The 17,684-nt window shown below is 39.4% G+C and overlaps 1 protein-coding gene across 8 annotated transcripts in view; it reads right to left on the bottom strand.

Annotated features, from left to right (window-relative positions):
* Positions 1-17,684, bottom strand: part of CAMKK1 (calcium/calmodulin dependent protein kinase kinase 1) — a 323,389-nt gene that overhangs the window by 233,857 nt on the left and 71,848 nt on the right. For 4 of the 8 annotated variants that reach the window (XM_089678493.1, XM_089678494.1, XM_089678492.1 and 1 more), the window contains one exon: positions 3,600-3,660. The exons of the other annotated variants lie outside the window; for them this stretch is intronic. In XM_089678493.1, coding sequence (XP_089534619.1) covers positions 3,600-3,624 — 25 coding nt within the window. In that variant the 5' untranslated portion in view covers positions 3,625-3,660. The remainder of the gene's footprint in view (positions 1-3,599; positions 3,661-17,684) is intronic. 8 annotated transcript variants of the gene reach the window in all.

Below are 17,684 nucleotides of genomic sequence, written 5' to 3'. Positions count from 1 at the left end.
GTCTTCCTGGACCATTCTCTTGCCTTCACCATGTTTGTAACCACACCAGTAAATGTCTAGAAGGAGCTGAGTATCACAGTCATTTTAAAGCTGCCTAATTGGTGCTTATTATGCTTGATTGCTGCTCGGTGACATCCACAGGTGTTTTCAATACCTGATGGAAAGCACCTGTATGAACCTCTGTTCTTCAGAGTGGTAGTCTTTAAGGGGTTGAATAATTGTGGCAATGAAGAAACCACATAAGAACCATTTACTACTGTATTACATAAACAATTGATGTCATTTTAGTTGCATTTGGGTAGTTACAACGTCCTTGTAGGATTTGATTCTGAATACAATTCCAAATGTACACTATAGTCCCTAAACCCCTTTACAGCATTGGGGGTTGAATAATTTTGGACACAACTGTATGTGCTGAGCAGCTGCCTTCCTTCTGCTTACTGTATTGGCTGGATTCAAACTTTCAGGGCATGTTTGAATTTCACTTCGGGCTGGGAGACCCTTTAACACTGACAAAAAAAAAAAAAAGCAAAGGACTGAAAATTAGGTATAATCCCTTTTTTGGATTAACAGGTAAGCCAATGGAGTTCCAAGATCAAAGTGAGAGGAGGCTGGGGAAGCCGGGAAAAGCCAGGCAACTAGCATTTTCATAAAAACAAGTGCTGACCACTTTTATAAAAAATGCCCATTCTATCCTAACAGGTTATCTATCACAAGCCATGCATTACCAGCAACAGTTAAATATGGTCTACAATATATACAGAAAAACCAAACACAGAAAAATGATCATCCATTTTACTTTAACATATATAAAATATATAATTTATAACATTTATTAAAAACCCATGAATGGAAACATATTGGTCTTGCACTTTGCTACCTCAATGTGTCAGTCACAGAAGTAATATCCAGATGAAAGGGAGCACTGTAGTATCACAGTTCAGAACACATTAATAAATAATGGGAAGTCTGGAGCCTTATGTATTTCCCTGCTGGAAATGACACACAACAAGATTCCATCATGCTACAGCAGACAGATTCACCCAATTAAGAAAACCCTTCACTACTTTACAAATGCTGACTTTAACATGCTTGACTGTACAGCAAACCTTATGAAAACACATAATGTGCCTGTATTTGAATGCAAATAGTACAGCCTATAATAATAAAAAAAAAAAAGTAAAAGCTGTACTTTCCTTTTTTTTTTTAACATAGTAGACAAAGTAAAAGGTTCACTTTAAAGTGTACATTCACAACTATTTTAAGCAAAATAAGCAATTCCAAGGGATGAATGGAAATGCATATAAATCGCTTGTAAATAGCACTGCACAGGTATATGATCTGATAGCATAAAGGGAAACAATAGATTATAAGCACTAAATACACTGACGTATTGGACAACAGCAAGAGCAGATTTTCCATATCTGCCAATGGAGTTTGCTTTAAAATGAAGATGAAAGTCAAAGTCCCTGTGCTCACATTATGTATGAACTGTTTTGCTGACATATCTCCTGAATAGAAGATTAACAGTTAGCCAGTAACAAAAAATGAAAAACAAAAATTATACTATGCACAGTTACAACCTATTTGTTTTAATTAGCATTCCTTCCAATGATAGGGTGTCTACGAGGAATTTTGTATATGGACATTATTATGGCCAGGACTGGGCATTGGAGTTTAAAGGGGGTTGGGGTAGTGCAGGAGAATCAAGCAGGATGATGGAAGTCCAGGTAAGCAACAAACAAAGCTGAAGCAAGAGCAATCTCACAAGATAGCTGGCAGTAAGACAGCGCACTGGCCACTGGCCATAATGGAAGGCATCTAAATACCCGCCAAGGCCCATGTGCAAATCAAGCATCAGCAACACACATTGACACATGCCAACAGACGCACACCCATATCCATAAACGGCCATAGCCAAATGGCCACAATCCAACAAACCTGAAAAAGTCTGTACATGGACAGCACAGACTAGGCCCTGGGGTAAACAGATGTTCATCCCAGAGGTACAGTAACACTAACAATTTTCTAACATTCTAAAAGCCTCTGCAAGAGATTGCCGAGTTTCCCACTTCTGTGGGAAAAAAGGAAACACGCCTAAGAACATGTATTGCATTTACTCATTTACTTCCTAATCTAGAGAGATATTGTGTTCCTGGCAGAACAGCAACGTGAATGGAAAATATTTCATTTCAAGAAGTCTGCCCGTCTTTAGAATTCACAGTAATATAATACATCTGATAACGGATTCAAAGCATCCTATTTATATAAACATTACAGTACAAAATCATTGAATAGCCATCATGAATCTTCACTGATATTTGCTTAACCACTTCCAGTCCGGACACTTTTACCCCCTTCCTGACCAGGCCAATTTTCAGCTTTCAGCGCTATCACAGTTTGAATGACAATTGTGTGGTCATGCAACACTGCACCCATATGAATTTTTTACCATTTTTTTGAGAACGATAAAGCTTTATTTTGGTGGTATTTATTCACCACTGGGATTTTTTTATTTTTTTTGCGATGTAAATGAAAACGTCCAAAAATCTTGAAAAAAAGTGTTTTTCTTATAAAATTTTGCAAATAAAAATAGTATTTCATCATAAATCTTGGCCAAAATTCATTCCGTTATCTTTTTAGTAAAAAAAAAATAATTACCCAAATTAGTTTATAACTAAAAAAGATAATTTTTTAACATTTCTTTTTAATTTTTTTTATAATATTATTTATGTTTTGTTTTTTACATACTGTCACCCTAGCAGTACAGTGTCACCATGGGGACACTGTACTACTTGTGGGAAGTGATGAAGATTTTTTTTTTTTTACACTGATTGCTTTCACACCGATTTCTCCTTCTCTCTGGCTGCATTCTTGCAGCCATTGAGAACTACTGTGTGAGCTGTGATTGGTCACAGCTTGTCACATGGAACAAGGCTGTTGTGAATAGCCTTGTACCATGTGACCTCTGTAATCATTCACAGATTTCACACATAGTAAGCAATGATGTCACAAGTGACATCTTGCTTACTACTCTCCATGTGATCACTGATTGGCCAGTCAATGATCACATGATCGGGACCTCGCACAGAGGTCCTGTCTGACGATCGGCGTTCCACTGTGTCCGGAGGACAAAGCGGGCACCGGATCGTGGTGCTTCGTGCTCCCAGGGAGTGCGCACAAGCAGGGTGCAGGGAGGACGTTTATAAATGGCCACCCGACCCTGCACTGCCACCATCCAACCATTTATATACATGAGCCAGACGGGAGGTGGTTAATATGTTTATTTCCTGGGATTTTCAGCTCCATCTAGTGGCCATAAAGCAATATTATCTTGAAACACCTCAAAAACAGAAGAAAACCATACTATTGCCACTAGAAGGTACTGACAATCCCAGGAAATAAACCCCTTAGACCAGAATGAATCTAATGTAGAGGATAAGGAAAATGGAGTTGTGTATGGCAACCCATCCTTGTTCATGTCTGCACAGAAAAATAGAAAGATCCTTCCACTTTGCCTGTTACAATGGTAGGTTACTAGTAGAATTTATATAAATTAAATAAACTCAAGAACAAAAATGTTATATATTGCAGCTTACCAGTCCTTAGATTTAGTGTCTGCATTGGTTTTCCTTTTCTCCCTCAGGTCAGGCACATTTTCTGCAAGAACAGAAATATACCAGTTAATCCTCCCAAAAATCCAATGTCCTTGTAATTTCGTTTGTGTTAAACCAAGATCTCAAAGAATATTACCAGCTTTTACAGCTCTCTCCTGTGAGATACAAAACTCCTCACCGCTATGTATGTAGATGTGTGTGTGGGGGGGTGTAAGGTGTTTATAGTCCAAATCAGTAGAGTAGCCTATGGTGACAAATGCTATTTTCAAGTACAGTACAGTGAGTGATGGTAGTCAGCCCAGGACAGAATGCATCCATGGACTGGTAAACTGTAATATATTGCATTTTGTTTTTGAGTTTAGATACATTTTAAATGACAGATGACTATGATTGAAGATTCACCTATCCCACTTCAGTACCAGTATTGTTCATTATAGCATCACAGAATATCCTATAAAATAAAGTATATCATGAATTTCTCGATGTTAGATTAAAAGTCATACGGAAGCTGTATGACAATATGAGCACACAAGGCTGCAAACTGTAAGATTGTTTTCTTTAAACCCGACATATGGTTGTGTCTGCAGTTGCCCTTAATGATATAAATTCCCCAATGTCTCGGCAGAGGCAAGCTGACTCTTACAAAGCCTCCCTGTCTACTGCTGCTTTCTCTGTTCCGCCATCTTTCTTCCTTGAAACTCCTGTTAGTCCTGCAGTTTTAGCTGAGTTGGGGGCCACAAACCTACTTCCTCAATGCAATTTGAAACTGCAAAGACCTCACTCTGCCCTGAAGTTCCAGCTTCCGTCATTTTGTTCCTGGTCCAGTTTTCTAGTTTCTGACTCATGTTGAAGACTTAGTTTTGACCTGGATTATCATAGTGCTTTGACACACGTCCCAACCACCTGTCTGTAACAGATAATTTTCTCAACTCTTGATTATGTACTTTACATTTGTTCTGCCAGCTATTGCTGGCCTGTGCGTAATCAAGGACTGCAACATGGGACTCATTCCACAGAAAAGCACATCATCTCACACAGGGTCCACTGATGAATACTAGTTCCTTAGACTATGCAGTTTAGCCCTTCCTGGGCCTACAGGCACATAGTAACATGTAAGGTCCATGACAATCTGACACAGAAAAACTATTTTACATAGGCGATATAGGTCACATTGGTTTTATTTTTGATATTCTAATGACATACCATTACTTGCAATATGCACAATTAATATATTTTCTTTAACATATAATAAAAATACACACATTATTTGTATTTGTTTTGCAACACTGTGTTCGTGTAGTTTGCATGTTCCACCTGTCCTTGCAAAGATGTGCTTCTAGAGCTATTTTCCCGTTTAAATTGGCCATAGTATGTGTTTGTAGGAATATGAGATAGGTACATTAGGCAACCAATATATAATTTGATTTTCTTTCCTGTCACTATGGATGGAAAGAAGGAAAATAGCTAGATTTCCCCATCAGCAAGGACTGTGTTGATGGGGGAATGCCTCCCACAGTGCTACTGTATTTTGCCAGAGGGAGCGTGGGGAGCTTTCTATGGCCGCAGTAATTGCATGTAAAAAATTTGACAGGCTGGTTGTATTGACAGGTTAGTTGTACCCAAATAGATCAACTGATCAGCCTGCTCATACATTGATAGAAATTTGGCCAGTTCCTGCTGAACCAGCTTACTTTCGAACCATATATGGCCAGCTTTAGGTTGTAAGCTACTTGACAGCAGAGACTATAAATGTACAGTATACAGTATAAACACTGCGTAAATTGACAGTGCTATATATACACCTGTAATTACTAAATAAAATTAAATCTATTAGAAATAGCCAAAAAATACATTTACATGGGTTTTAGAAAAAAGGCATTAAAAATGAAGTTAGGCAGTACCTTCAAATGCTTAGAAGACAACTAGTGCTAGCATAATTCTCAATTTTTCACATACAGGAAAAAAAATAGTAAATGTCTCCAACAGTCTGATAAAAACAAAACACATGAAGAGTCTACCACTATCGAGATGATTTGCTTTAAAGCATATTTCCACTTTTTAATCTCCCCATTCCATGCTAAAAAAAAAAATCCAAACACCACAGTAATTTAGCTGCTACATCTAAAATAAGCCTATGAAGCCATAAAAATGTAAGTGTGAATGATGCAGTGCTCCTATTCAATTTCTTATCATAGTAATACCCTCAAATTCTCAATGGTAATATATCCTAAGCACCACTTCGTTATACAGCACTGTGCATAAAAAAAAGGTTCCATAAAAAAAACTGTGCATACAAAATAACAAGTAAACTATATCCACTGCTGTGTCAATATAGGATCCTTACGCATAAAAAAAATTAAACAACAAGGTATTATTAAACAAGAACCCTTGATAAAGTCATTTTGACTAAATACATTGGAATGGAGTATACAGGAGGCGGCTCCCATGGTTTATGCAGGAAAATGAGTGAAGGCCTCTGATGCAGGAGGAGTGTTTCAGCTGAGATCAGCACTAGAGCATTGACAGAGAAATGATCTTATATGCTCCAATGTGCTTGTCGGTATTGTGCACTAAAATAATGGGAATGTGTGTTTTTTTTATATTAAAGTCTGCCATATCTAAAACACACTATCTGCAATCCTTGGTTATTCTTTTAATATATGGGTTTTTTATGAGCAGGAAATTGTGTATAAAGGAATCGGTGACACATGTTGGAAATGGATCAAACTAGGAGACTCCTTGAAAGAGAGGCAAAGGAGAGGGAGAGCGTGGTTTCAATTTTGGGTGTCAGTGGACTGGTATATTGGCTGAAAAAGACCGAAGCTTCACATCATGAGGAATTCAAGGATTTTATGTGCGCACAGCTGTGGAGACATTTTGAAGTGTAAAGTTACTTGTTTAATAATACGCTGTTATTTTAATTTCATTGTAAGTAAGAATCTTGACATTGACACAGTAGTGGTTATAGTTCATATGTTTTATGGAACCTTTCTTATGCACACTGCTAAAAAGCTACAGTATATTATTTTTACAAGAATTTAATGTTATTAATATAAGAATTTTAATGATATGAGTGTTGCATCATTCACATTTAAATAACGATCTGATTCCCCCATCCACATTGAGTATGTGGATGGGGGAATCAGATCATTTTTTTTTTAAACCCTCCCTGCTATTGTGTTCTGATGGCGATGAGCCTTCCCTCCCTGTCAAAATGCAATGATCAGTGCTAGCTTTAGCTAGCTTTAGCCGGCAGCAATGATCGATCAGGAAACTCCAACAGGCTGATTGTACAGAAATCAAACAGTAGACCCTGCTGAGCCAACTGTATTTTCGATCCATGTATGGCCAGCTTTAGAGTAAGCCCATCCAAAGTCTGTCCGTGTTATCATATGATGCAAGAAGCCCAGCCTCTACACCTCTAACCATTTATTAGGACAGACAGTGTGGAAATCAGGTTACAGCTGATAATGAAGATCTACCTGCACAGTCCAAACACGTGTAATGTATGAGGGGGCTGCCCAGCTCCCTCAAACAAACAGAGCCACCTAGAATATTTCCTTTCTGGAAGGTGCAGAATAGAGCATCTATAAAAATGTCATCTGCATTTTTTTATTTTTTTTAGTTAGTTATGCTATATGAAATACAAAGTTGGTGTTATCCCAATTTGGCTGAAAAAGTGAAAATACAATTTATCCCCTTTATAACACAGTAACACATATATGCAGCATACAGGAGGTGGACTTCAAACCTGGGGGCCACATATATATATGTTCTCATGTTAGTGCTGGGAGTGTGCCACATAGCGCACTCTCAGCACAGAGACAGAGCTCTCACTGAGAGCCCTGGGTCTCATACTAATGACTGGGACCTGTGATTCCTGGTTCCTGGTCACCTGATCACTGTGACAGCCTTGTCATTGAAGGATAGAAGGATGTAAAGAAACAAAAGTGTGTAAAAAAGATAATAAAAAAAATTCAATTTAAAGAAAACATTGCTAGATTAAGGTTTGATCTAGGCAAGTGTCAGGGTTAGTGTTAGGTTCAAGGTAAGGGTCAAAGGTCAGAGTCAGTATATTTTAGTAGGATTTTAAAAACGGCATTTTTTAAAATTAGTATCGTCAGTTAGTGTATGTTTTAGGAAGGATTAAAAAAAAAAAAAAAAAAAAAAAACCAAAATGCACACTATAGTTTCGGGGCCTTAATACGGGTACAACAACTAATATATGAGGTCACTGCCATCATCAGGAGAATTTATTTTGCATAGTTCTTTGGTGGTAAGCTATAATAGCAAGAAATATACAGCTACATTTTATTACTATTTTGGGCCTATTTTGATTTAAAAAAAAAAAAAAAAAAAAAAAAAAATCAGGAAATGTACATTACTATTTACCACCAAACTAAAGCCCAATTTGTCCACCTGGATACACTAAGTAGTTGTGATCAGGGGCGGACTGACCATTCGAGCACTCGGGCACTGCCCGAGGGCCCAGGGTCAGTAGGGGGCCCCATAAAATGCCTCTGGTACCTTTTATAGGCTTTTTTGGGTGTGTTTTGAGTGTGGACAAGGACACAGGGGCCCCATGAGTTGTCAGTCCGCCCCTGGTTGTGATCATATGTACGGTTGTACTAACACATGTCAAAACTGCAAAATTGGGTCTGGGCATTAAGGTTTGTTTTACCCTCCATTATGTAGGGGTTAATAGACAATGGTCTTGCGATAAATCTAGATAAGCCTGTATTCTAAAAAGTGTATTGAAGCATCAAGAGATCTGAGTTTAAGTATGAAATCTTGTCACTACTGTCACTACTCTATTTACTGTTCACCAAGGATCCACTGTATATACCCCATGCTTTTTAGACAGATGTGTAAAACAGAATCTTGGAAAATGAACAAGCTCAAGGATGCCAGATCTGTGGTTTATGAAACTTCCATTAAAAAGCACAGGAAGTATCTAAATGCTATCCTGTAATACTATCCACATATATTTATCTGCTGAGGCTGTATACTACTCATTAGCACCATAAGGGAATCATGAATGTCAACCTTTGTGAACATTAGATTACAAGTGTGCATGGTGTGTAATAGGATTACTTTGTATTCAGAGTAAACAAAGTATATTCAAAAATCACATTTGTACTGTGGTCAACTGCGCAAGTAGATTTGCTGCTGTCTAGCACAGATGCATGATAAATATAATTGATCAATATTGTTAGCTCTTGACAGACATGGAAACCATAATCTCTATGAAGAATGACTGGCCTGGCTCGCAATCTCCGCTCAAATTCATCTCAATTGTTTTCTATTGGGTTGAGGTCAGGACTATGTGCAGGCCAGTCAAGTTCCTCCACCCCAAACTCGCTCATCCATGTCTCTATGGACCTTGCTTTGTGCACTGGTGCGCAGACATGTTGGAATAGGAAGGGGCCATCCCCAAACTGTTCCCACAAAGTTGGGAGCATGACATTGTCCAAAATGTGTTGGTATGCTGACGCCTTAAGAGTTCCCTTCACTGGAACGAAGGGGCCAAGCCCAACCCCTGTAAATACACCCCACACCATAATCCCCTCTCCGCCAAACTTTACACTTGGCACAATGTAGTCAGGGAAGTACCGCTCTCCTAGCAACTGCCATACCCAGACACATCCATCGGATCACTCCAGAGAACACATCTCCACTGCTCTAGAGTCCAGTGGCGGCATGCTTTACACCACTTCATCCGACGTTTTGCATTGCACTTGGTGATGTAAGGCTTGGATGCAGCTACTTAGCCATGGAAACCCATTCCTTGAAGCTCTCTATGCACGGTTGTTGTGCTAATCTGAAGGCCACAAGAAGTTTGGAGGTCTTTAAGCGATTGTTTCTGCAGACAGTTGGTGACTTCTGCGCACTGTGCGCTTCAGCATGTGTTGACCCCGCTCTGTCATTTTACGTGGCCTGGCACTTTGTGTCTGAGTTGCTGTTGTTCATAAAATGTATGTATGTACAGAGCTGTACACAACATGCTATCATTTGAATATCATGGTCAGCCATATTCATTAAATTCTAAAGTGGTATTTCTTAAGCAGAATAAACCATACAACTACACTGTGTACACGTTTAACTTGTATTTGACGTAAAGTACAACTAAAGGCAATTTTTTTTTTTATATTTAGCTTTGGATAGAGTGGAAAGGTATTAGAACACTTGTCAGTTTTGTATTGCTGTCTGCGTCCCATTTAGGGAGATTCACCCACCCTATTTGGCATGTTTATCATTATCATTGAAAGTGAAAATAAAAGAAAATCCCACATTTTGGGTTGTCCCCAGAAAAGTATTAGAGGGGGAATCTTCCAATGGGGACACCAGTTCTGGTGACCTGGGGTTTATTTGTCGGGAATTCCTCTCACTTCCTGTTTGGCTATGGGACAGGAAGTGAAGGGAATTCTCCGCAACTGGGCACAGATGGCAAAAAAAAAAAAAAAATCTGTCAGGGGTTATAACCATTCCTTGCACTACCCAAAATGAAAAAAAAAAAAGTTTTTCCTATAATTCTGCTTTAAGTTTAAAGCGGATTTACAGGCACAAAACTACACATAAATCCACTTTTTATGCACCAAGTGCCTTTGAAAACCCAGGTAATTGCCTTCTAAAAGGCAGTGGCATTATCACTGATGTGGGAGGGGCCAAGTAGGCTCCACCCACTACAGGCTGCCTGCAGAAAACCCTAGGAAGGGGGAGGAGACAAGACCAGTCACTCTGCACAGAGGAAACAGCAGTGACCAGTCTTTATTACAGGAAACTCCTCCACTGAGTTTTTTGCACACATTTGCACACATTTGTTCTAAACGTGTGCAAAAAAAAAGTGTGAAACTTCACACTGGTTTTTTGCACACATTTAGAATAAATACACAAAACACACCATATGTACGAATATATGGCACTTGTATGTAGACAATATTTGATTATCCCCAAATCCAACTTCTTTTTATTGGTTGTTAAAGTGTTTGGAGTGCAAAACAGAGTCAATTGGGCACACCCTGGCACTTTACAATAAAACAAGGCAGTATAGCTTATATAAGTATCAAAACTAAGACATGCTCTCATGTTCATTAAAGAATGGTAAGGAGCAGAAGGAAACATAACATGGTATATCAATTCTTTATTGGTCAGATAAGAGACTACATTATTATATTTATTTCAGGTACTTATATAGCGTCATCAATTTATGCAGCACTTTACATATATATTGTACATTCACATCAGTCCCTAACCCTCAAGGGACGTACAATCTAAGGTCCCTAGCTTACATTCATATACACATACTAGGGCCAATTTACATAGTTCTTAAAAAGCAGATCTAACAGAGCATGTAACAGTATCCCTTGCGCACCAGAATTACTGAAAAGTTGCCACTAATGGAGATACCCTTTAATCTGAGGTAGTCCCTGTAAGAAACTAGCTCATCCGAGCTGGAAGCGGAGTTCTTCTTTTTCTTGTTCCTTTCTGTTATTTGAGGTATTCCTCAATCATTCCTCACATCCCCCCTTTCCAGTCCTGAGAGGCAAACGTTATCTCCTGACGGATGGTGTAGGTCAACCAGGCTAAGACATCCCTGGTGGCGCCAGCAGTCTGGGAAAACTGTCACCTTTCTCACCTACGTTCTGATAAGGCCAGCCTTTTTCAGAGAGCTGGGAAGCATTGACCCAAAACGGTGTAAGCCCACACATCATCAAACTGACCAGAGTAATTGCACATTCCTCAAGTCAACTGTATGTTTCATATCATGGGGTATGAAGCTGGTAGTTTAATTCAGAGTTTCCCAATGACCACTCCCAAAACTATAGTCAGAGCCCCCCTCCCTTTGAGAGGGATTTTAAGAGAGACAGGCAGACAAGCCTGTGAGCCAGAGTGTAAGAGATCTCGCAGCTAACATCGTAACAAAAGGAGATCAAGAAATCACCCTGCTCTGCAGCTGGAATCTGCAAACCCAGGCATATGGGCAAGTAACTTAACCCTGTAATCTTCTTCCTAATTATTTCTTTGCTGTGTCTTTATATACATATATATATATATATTTGTGACATCTCTTTGTAAATATTGTATTGCACCTGTTTTGACTCTTTTAGTAATAAATCTTTCTTTCTGAAAGTGTTAAACTGTTTCTAAGCGCTTACTTGCAATTCACGAATCCCTGCCTTTGAAGAGACGCTACTGTTTGGTATATCTCTGTATAACAGGTCCGCGGGCTGTGCTATATAGATCAATATTTCAATCATTATAGTGTATATTTGATAACGGGAGTTTTCCAGTCTCCAACAAAAGTGGTGGTGGCAGTAGAGGGTTAGTTGCGTAATTAACCCGACCCAGTAACAAGCGCATTTAGGCTGCAGGCACCGATTGTAGTCCATTAGCTGGGCAATTGCTGTGCTGGGTGCAGCTGAGTGTGGCCTTGTTACGCGTGTCACACCGCGGTTTTAGATCAGCCGGTCCTTCGGTCACGAGTTTGGTGAAAAGGTCTGGGGTCTGACGCCGTGGGCGTGACGTATTACTGTTAGTCGCGGTCGTGCGATTGTCGCATGTTGGTGGCGGCGATCGTGGATCCGTGACAGTCCCAATATAGGATACATTAGTGGAATCTAATTAATACAGAAATCTTATACTTTATTAACCTTTTTATGACACACGCACAATTGATATTTTGCCATGTAAAAAAGGGATTACTGAGCTCACCAAGGATTTCCAGAAGTCTAAAATGGGGGCAACATTTGATTTCCATTGTAACCCAAACAATTTTCTTGCATAAAATAAGAGAACACCCAAGATGGCCCTGGTTGCTCTAGCAGAGACGACCGATTCTACCAAGCCCAACAGACATGTTTCTACTTGCATTGGGATTTGGATAGTAGTCACATTAGCGATAAAACAAAGGTGTTCAAACCAAAATCCCTGTACAGGGGGGAAATCGTAAAACATGTACAGGTCACGTAGTCTGCAAAACCAGACCATACCCCTTCAGCAATTAGGGTAGATGGTAGAATATATTTTACAGTGTAGCCTCTGTAGTGTGAGATTCACTGCAGAATTTTAAAAAGTATCAACTTATCCCTGGAGGAAACCAATTGGAGGCAAGGATATTCCCACATATCCTTCCAGTCCTCTCCATCCAGTCCCGGCACCTCCACCCACCATTTGGAATGTAACTGTTCCAAGCCCCCAAGTTCAGTTCTAAAGTCTAAGTGGTTTTTACATTAATGCATTCTATTGACTAAGTGAAGAAAAAAAAAAATCCAATGCCTGGATCCCCCCTTTGTCCCTAAACACTTACCTGACTCCACCACTGATCCAGCGTTGTCCCATATCCACCATCACTGCTCTTTTCCACTTATCATGGGAAACTCTGAGAAAGCACCTGGAGGAAGTTGAGGATAGCGCCAGCTCTGTGCAATACCAATGCAAAGAGCAGGTAAGTATAACAGAATTTTATTTAAAAAAGCCTTTACAATTAAAGTGTTTCTAAACCCAGGACCATGCATCACTATATCTGGTATCTCACAGAACATGGCCATGCAATTATTTTAGTAAACAAACTGCTAAAATCTTTTCTCATCAGCAGTTAGGGCAGTCTTAACTTCTGTCAGTGTCCAGCAGAGCACTGGTTAAAGCTTGTAGGCGGAGTTGTCATTCTCCCGATTGTTCTATGAGGCTGCACAACCCCTGACCCTCTGTTTGGGCAGTGTTGATTGGCCCTGTGCTGATCATGTGCACCCTCCCAAGAAAAGAAAAAACCTCTCTAGCAATACACACCAAACTGAGCATGTGCAGCTTGCCCCCAAGGCTCTGTTCTATCTGTAGATAGACTGGGGACAGGAGAAGAGGAGAACCAGAGATGACAGGATCAAACATCCTTTTTACACAATGCAGACTATTAACTCCTTAGGTTCCACAGTGAGTATAACAAGCATGCTTTACTGCATATACAGACTGATTTTACTGTTGTGGGTTTAGTAACACTAAGTACTACTGATTGTCTGCTCTGGGTTACTGCAGTTAAGTATTAGCACATAAAGGACACCCACATGAGAAAGAAATGGCTTCCATTACTCCGTATTCCCTTGAAATGGTGCTTGCTTTTAATACTTTTGAATCAAAGACCTGAGACAGGTATACAGCAAATGAGTCAGAAAAGAGATTTTTTACTTCAACCTGTCCTGGAAACTACTAAATTTACAGCAAAATTGAGACAGTCAGGCAATTAGCATTTTAAGAAGGAAATGTAAGCAATAGCAGCCTTCAGAATTTTCTCCTGTCCTTTACAAATAAGAACTTTCTACCGAAGAAGCAGTTTATGTATATGGCCATTTTGTATGTGTGGAAACTGGTCTTGAATGGTAATGTTGAATGCAAAAGCAACTCATATCAACACACAAGTTAATTGTCCCTGAATGCATACCATGTTGGGCATGTTTCCAAGTCTGATACCTGTGTACATGAATGATTGTATCCTGTGGGTTTAAATATGTGGGTCTAAAAATATATGGTAAATTTGTACTAGCCAGCAACTAGTGTTACAATTAAAAAAAAAATCAATCTTTTTTCTTTTTTCACAAGCATATAAATACAAGCACATAGACTTATAGATACATAAAACACAAGGTAAAACTAACATTTATATTATAACTCAGCTGCTATGGCAAGGGGGCACTAAATCCTGAGCTCCTTCCAAAAAATAGTAGCCATTGCTAGAAATGCATAGGTGGTTTGTTTAGTTCCATCTGCAGTGTGGGGAGAAAAAAATAGGCATTTCACTTATTCTATAAAAAGCTCCTCTTTCTACCAGTAAATGCACTTGTGGTCTCAAAGCATTCCAGTGCTTAGTAATATCCTCAAAGCTCATTGAAATGTGATGTATAGTACTAATGTGGTCAGGAAAGTAACGAGGTCGGCAGTCTGTTCAATGTATACACAGTGAAATCACTGCAGCTCTTCCAATTACTTCAAGTTCTAAAACAAGAAAGGAAAAAAAAAAAAAACTTTCGAGAAACTAAGCAAACTATAAAATGTGCTCATTATAAGCAAATTACTGCAAAATCTCTACCTACGTCCAAACTGACATCTATACAATGACTCACTAGAAAACAAAAATGCTATTGGTAGCTCAGCCAGAGGTATACACCATAGTCTATGTACGGAAAAAAAAAAAAAGTACATACAGAAAAAGTACTACCCACTAAAATTTGCTTTGTACGGCCCTTTTACCAAGAATTGTTGGCGAAGAACCTGTCCAGCAGTGTGGTTCATATAAGGATCAACAGCGCACATCAGAGGTTTCTGTTGAGTTGTAGAATGTGTCCTAGACTCAAGTGGCAGCCGCCTCTGCACTGCAATGGAGTATATCTTGCCAGTCCCCTGGAGGGCAGCCAAACTGAATTGCTGAAGGGAAAACAAGCAAACACTACTGTCAATGTGCCTTCCTTGTGATATGTATGTGGTGACAGTCTAACACATGACATTTAGAAGAACTGTGCCATTACAATTGCAGAATTTAAAGGAGACATATGGCCAAAGCTTTTTTGGTTATACTTCTCCTGTGGGTCACAGGAGTACAATTAGTTCTGCACTCCTGTGGGCCCAGAATCACCTGACACCAGGCTAAAGCCTGCTGATGGCTGACGTTACAAAGCTGCTCCAGCTTCTGTAGGGATCTCGACAATAATGTCAGGATCCACCCAGATGCCTGACCAGCAGCTGGCTCAGTCTGCTAGCATGCAGCTGAGATCCTGAGCCAGCCACTTCCACCCCCTTCACATCAACTGCTCCAGTGAGCTCTGGAGGGGCAGATCACAGAACCCATAGAGTTCACTGAAGACCAAGAACCGTGAGATCAGTGGTCTTTAATTGCTCAATCATACTCACCTAGGTGGATGCAGCATCAGACCGATGCTGCATCCACTTAGGCAAGTATGATTGTTTGTTTTTTTGAAAACCCGCACTTCTCTTTTAACCACATTACTAGGCTGCTCCACTATATAACTGTAGGTATACTGGAAAATATCCTCCATGATGTACTCTGTCAATAAAGGCTGCCATGTTGACCTTTAGTCTGCAGTGTTAGAGTTTCTAATCAGATCCTGGAGAAACAGAATTCTATTTTCAACAAACACAGCTTAAAGTGTTACTAAACCTACAATTGTAAAATCAGTCTGTATATGCAGTAAAGCATGCTTGTTATAATCACTGTGGAACCTAAGGGGTTAATCCTCTGCATTGTGTAAAAAGGCTGTTTGATCCTTTCTGCTCTGCCCCTCCTCTTATTGAAATGACCACCTGATACAGACTTAATCCATAGTCATATGCACATGCTCAGTTTGGTGTGTATGGCTAGAGGTTTTTTGTTTTCTTGGGAGAGTGCATGTGATCAGCACAGGGCCAATCAGCAATGTCCAGACAGAGGGTCAGAGGTTTCACATTTTCCTAGAGCAGGGGTGTCAAACTGGCAGACCTCCAGCTGTTGCGAAACTACAAGTCCCATCATGCCTCTGCCTTTTGGAGTCATGCTTATAACTGTCAATCTTGCAGTGCCTCATGGGACTTGTAGTTCGGCAACAGCTGTAGGGCCGCCAGTTTGACACCCATGTCCTAGAGTATAAAGAAAACTGCTCCTACAAGCTTTAACCAGTGCTCTGCTGAAGTCACAAGACTGCTCTAACTGCTGATGAGAAAAGGTATTTAGCAGTTTACACTGTGGGAGACCAGATATAGTGAATGCAGGGTCCTGGGTTTAGTAACACTTTAAATAACCACATCTAAAACGCAGATAAAAGCACAGTGTGAATGGTAGCACTGAAAAATCGTTGTAAGTTTGACACTAGCAGTGTAAATGAGGCTTTTAAAGTACAGGACAAGATCATTCTTTTGACATTACAGCACTATATCCCAATAACACATTACAAAAAAAGAATATGGTAGCTGAACACCAATATACCATTACTCAAAATAGCATTTTGTACAATAAATAAAACAAAACAGCACAGTTTTTTTTAGCAAGCCAATTGCTTCAGAAAAGAAGCCAAATTCACAGCAGTCGATTTCCCAAATGTTGATCACTTTGCAAGAGAATTTTCCCCAGAAGCTTTGCTGGCTTCTATCATCCTTTCATGTGCAAACAAAAAAAAAAATTTTTTTTAATGATTATTTTCCTTGAATATTATTGGGTATTCTTTGCAAAGTGAAAATACACCACATTCACCAAGCTCTGGGGTAAATGCTCTTACAGATTGCAACTTCCCTTGCAATGAGAACAGCTACAGCATTTGTCTTTATTAAATCTACCTCACAGTGTCAAAAAGGACAGAAGGATTGATTACTTTCATGATGCATGATCTTACATGATGCAAAACTATGTAACCTATTACTGCTGAACATAGATTCTCTCTTAATGTTATGCACATGTTAAAAAAAAAAAAAAAAAAAAAAAGTCTTTCTTGAAGTATGACTTTTGCTTTGTCATTGTAAAATGCACTTCATAACAAATAACATCCACTGTTAATGAATGAGGCAGTGCAAAAATGAGAACATATAGCATAGCATACGGAAGGAGACAGTGTGGCATAGGAAATGTACAGCAAGACGTATGACATGAGATGACATTGATGTAAAGGGAATGTAAAGCATGAATAGGGAATGTGTAGCATGGCTTACAGAATGAGGCAGTGTGGAATAGAAAATGTACAGCATGGCATACAGAATGAGATGACATTGATGTAAAGGGAATGTAAAGCATGAATAGGGAATGAGTAGCATGGCTTACAGAATGAGGCAGTGTGGAATAGGGAACATATAACATAATGAATGAGGCAGTGTACAATAGGAAATGTACAGCATGGCGTACAGAATGAGATGACATTGATGTAAAGGGAATGTAAAGCATGAATAGGGAATGAGTAGCATGGCTTACAGAATGAGGCAGTGTGGAATAGGGAACATACAGCATAACATAATGAATGAGGCGGTGTGGAATAGGAAATATACAGCATAACGTATAGAATGAGATGACATTGATGTAAAGGGAATGTAAAGCATGAAAAG

The sequence above is a fragment of the Staurois parvus genome, unplaced genomic scaffold (genome assembly GCF_062004578.1).
Source record: "Staurois parvus isolate SC_StPar_1 unplaced genomic scaffold, SC_StPar_1.0 ptg000206l, whole genome shotgun sequence".
NCBI classification, from domain to species: domain Eukaryota; kingdom Metazoa; phylum Chordata; class Amphibia; order Anura; family Ranidae; genus Staurois; species Staurois parvus.
This window is presented reverse-complemented; position numbering and strand designations above follow the sequence as displayed.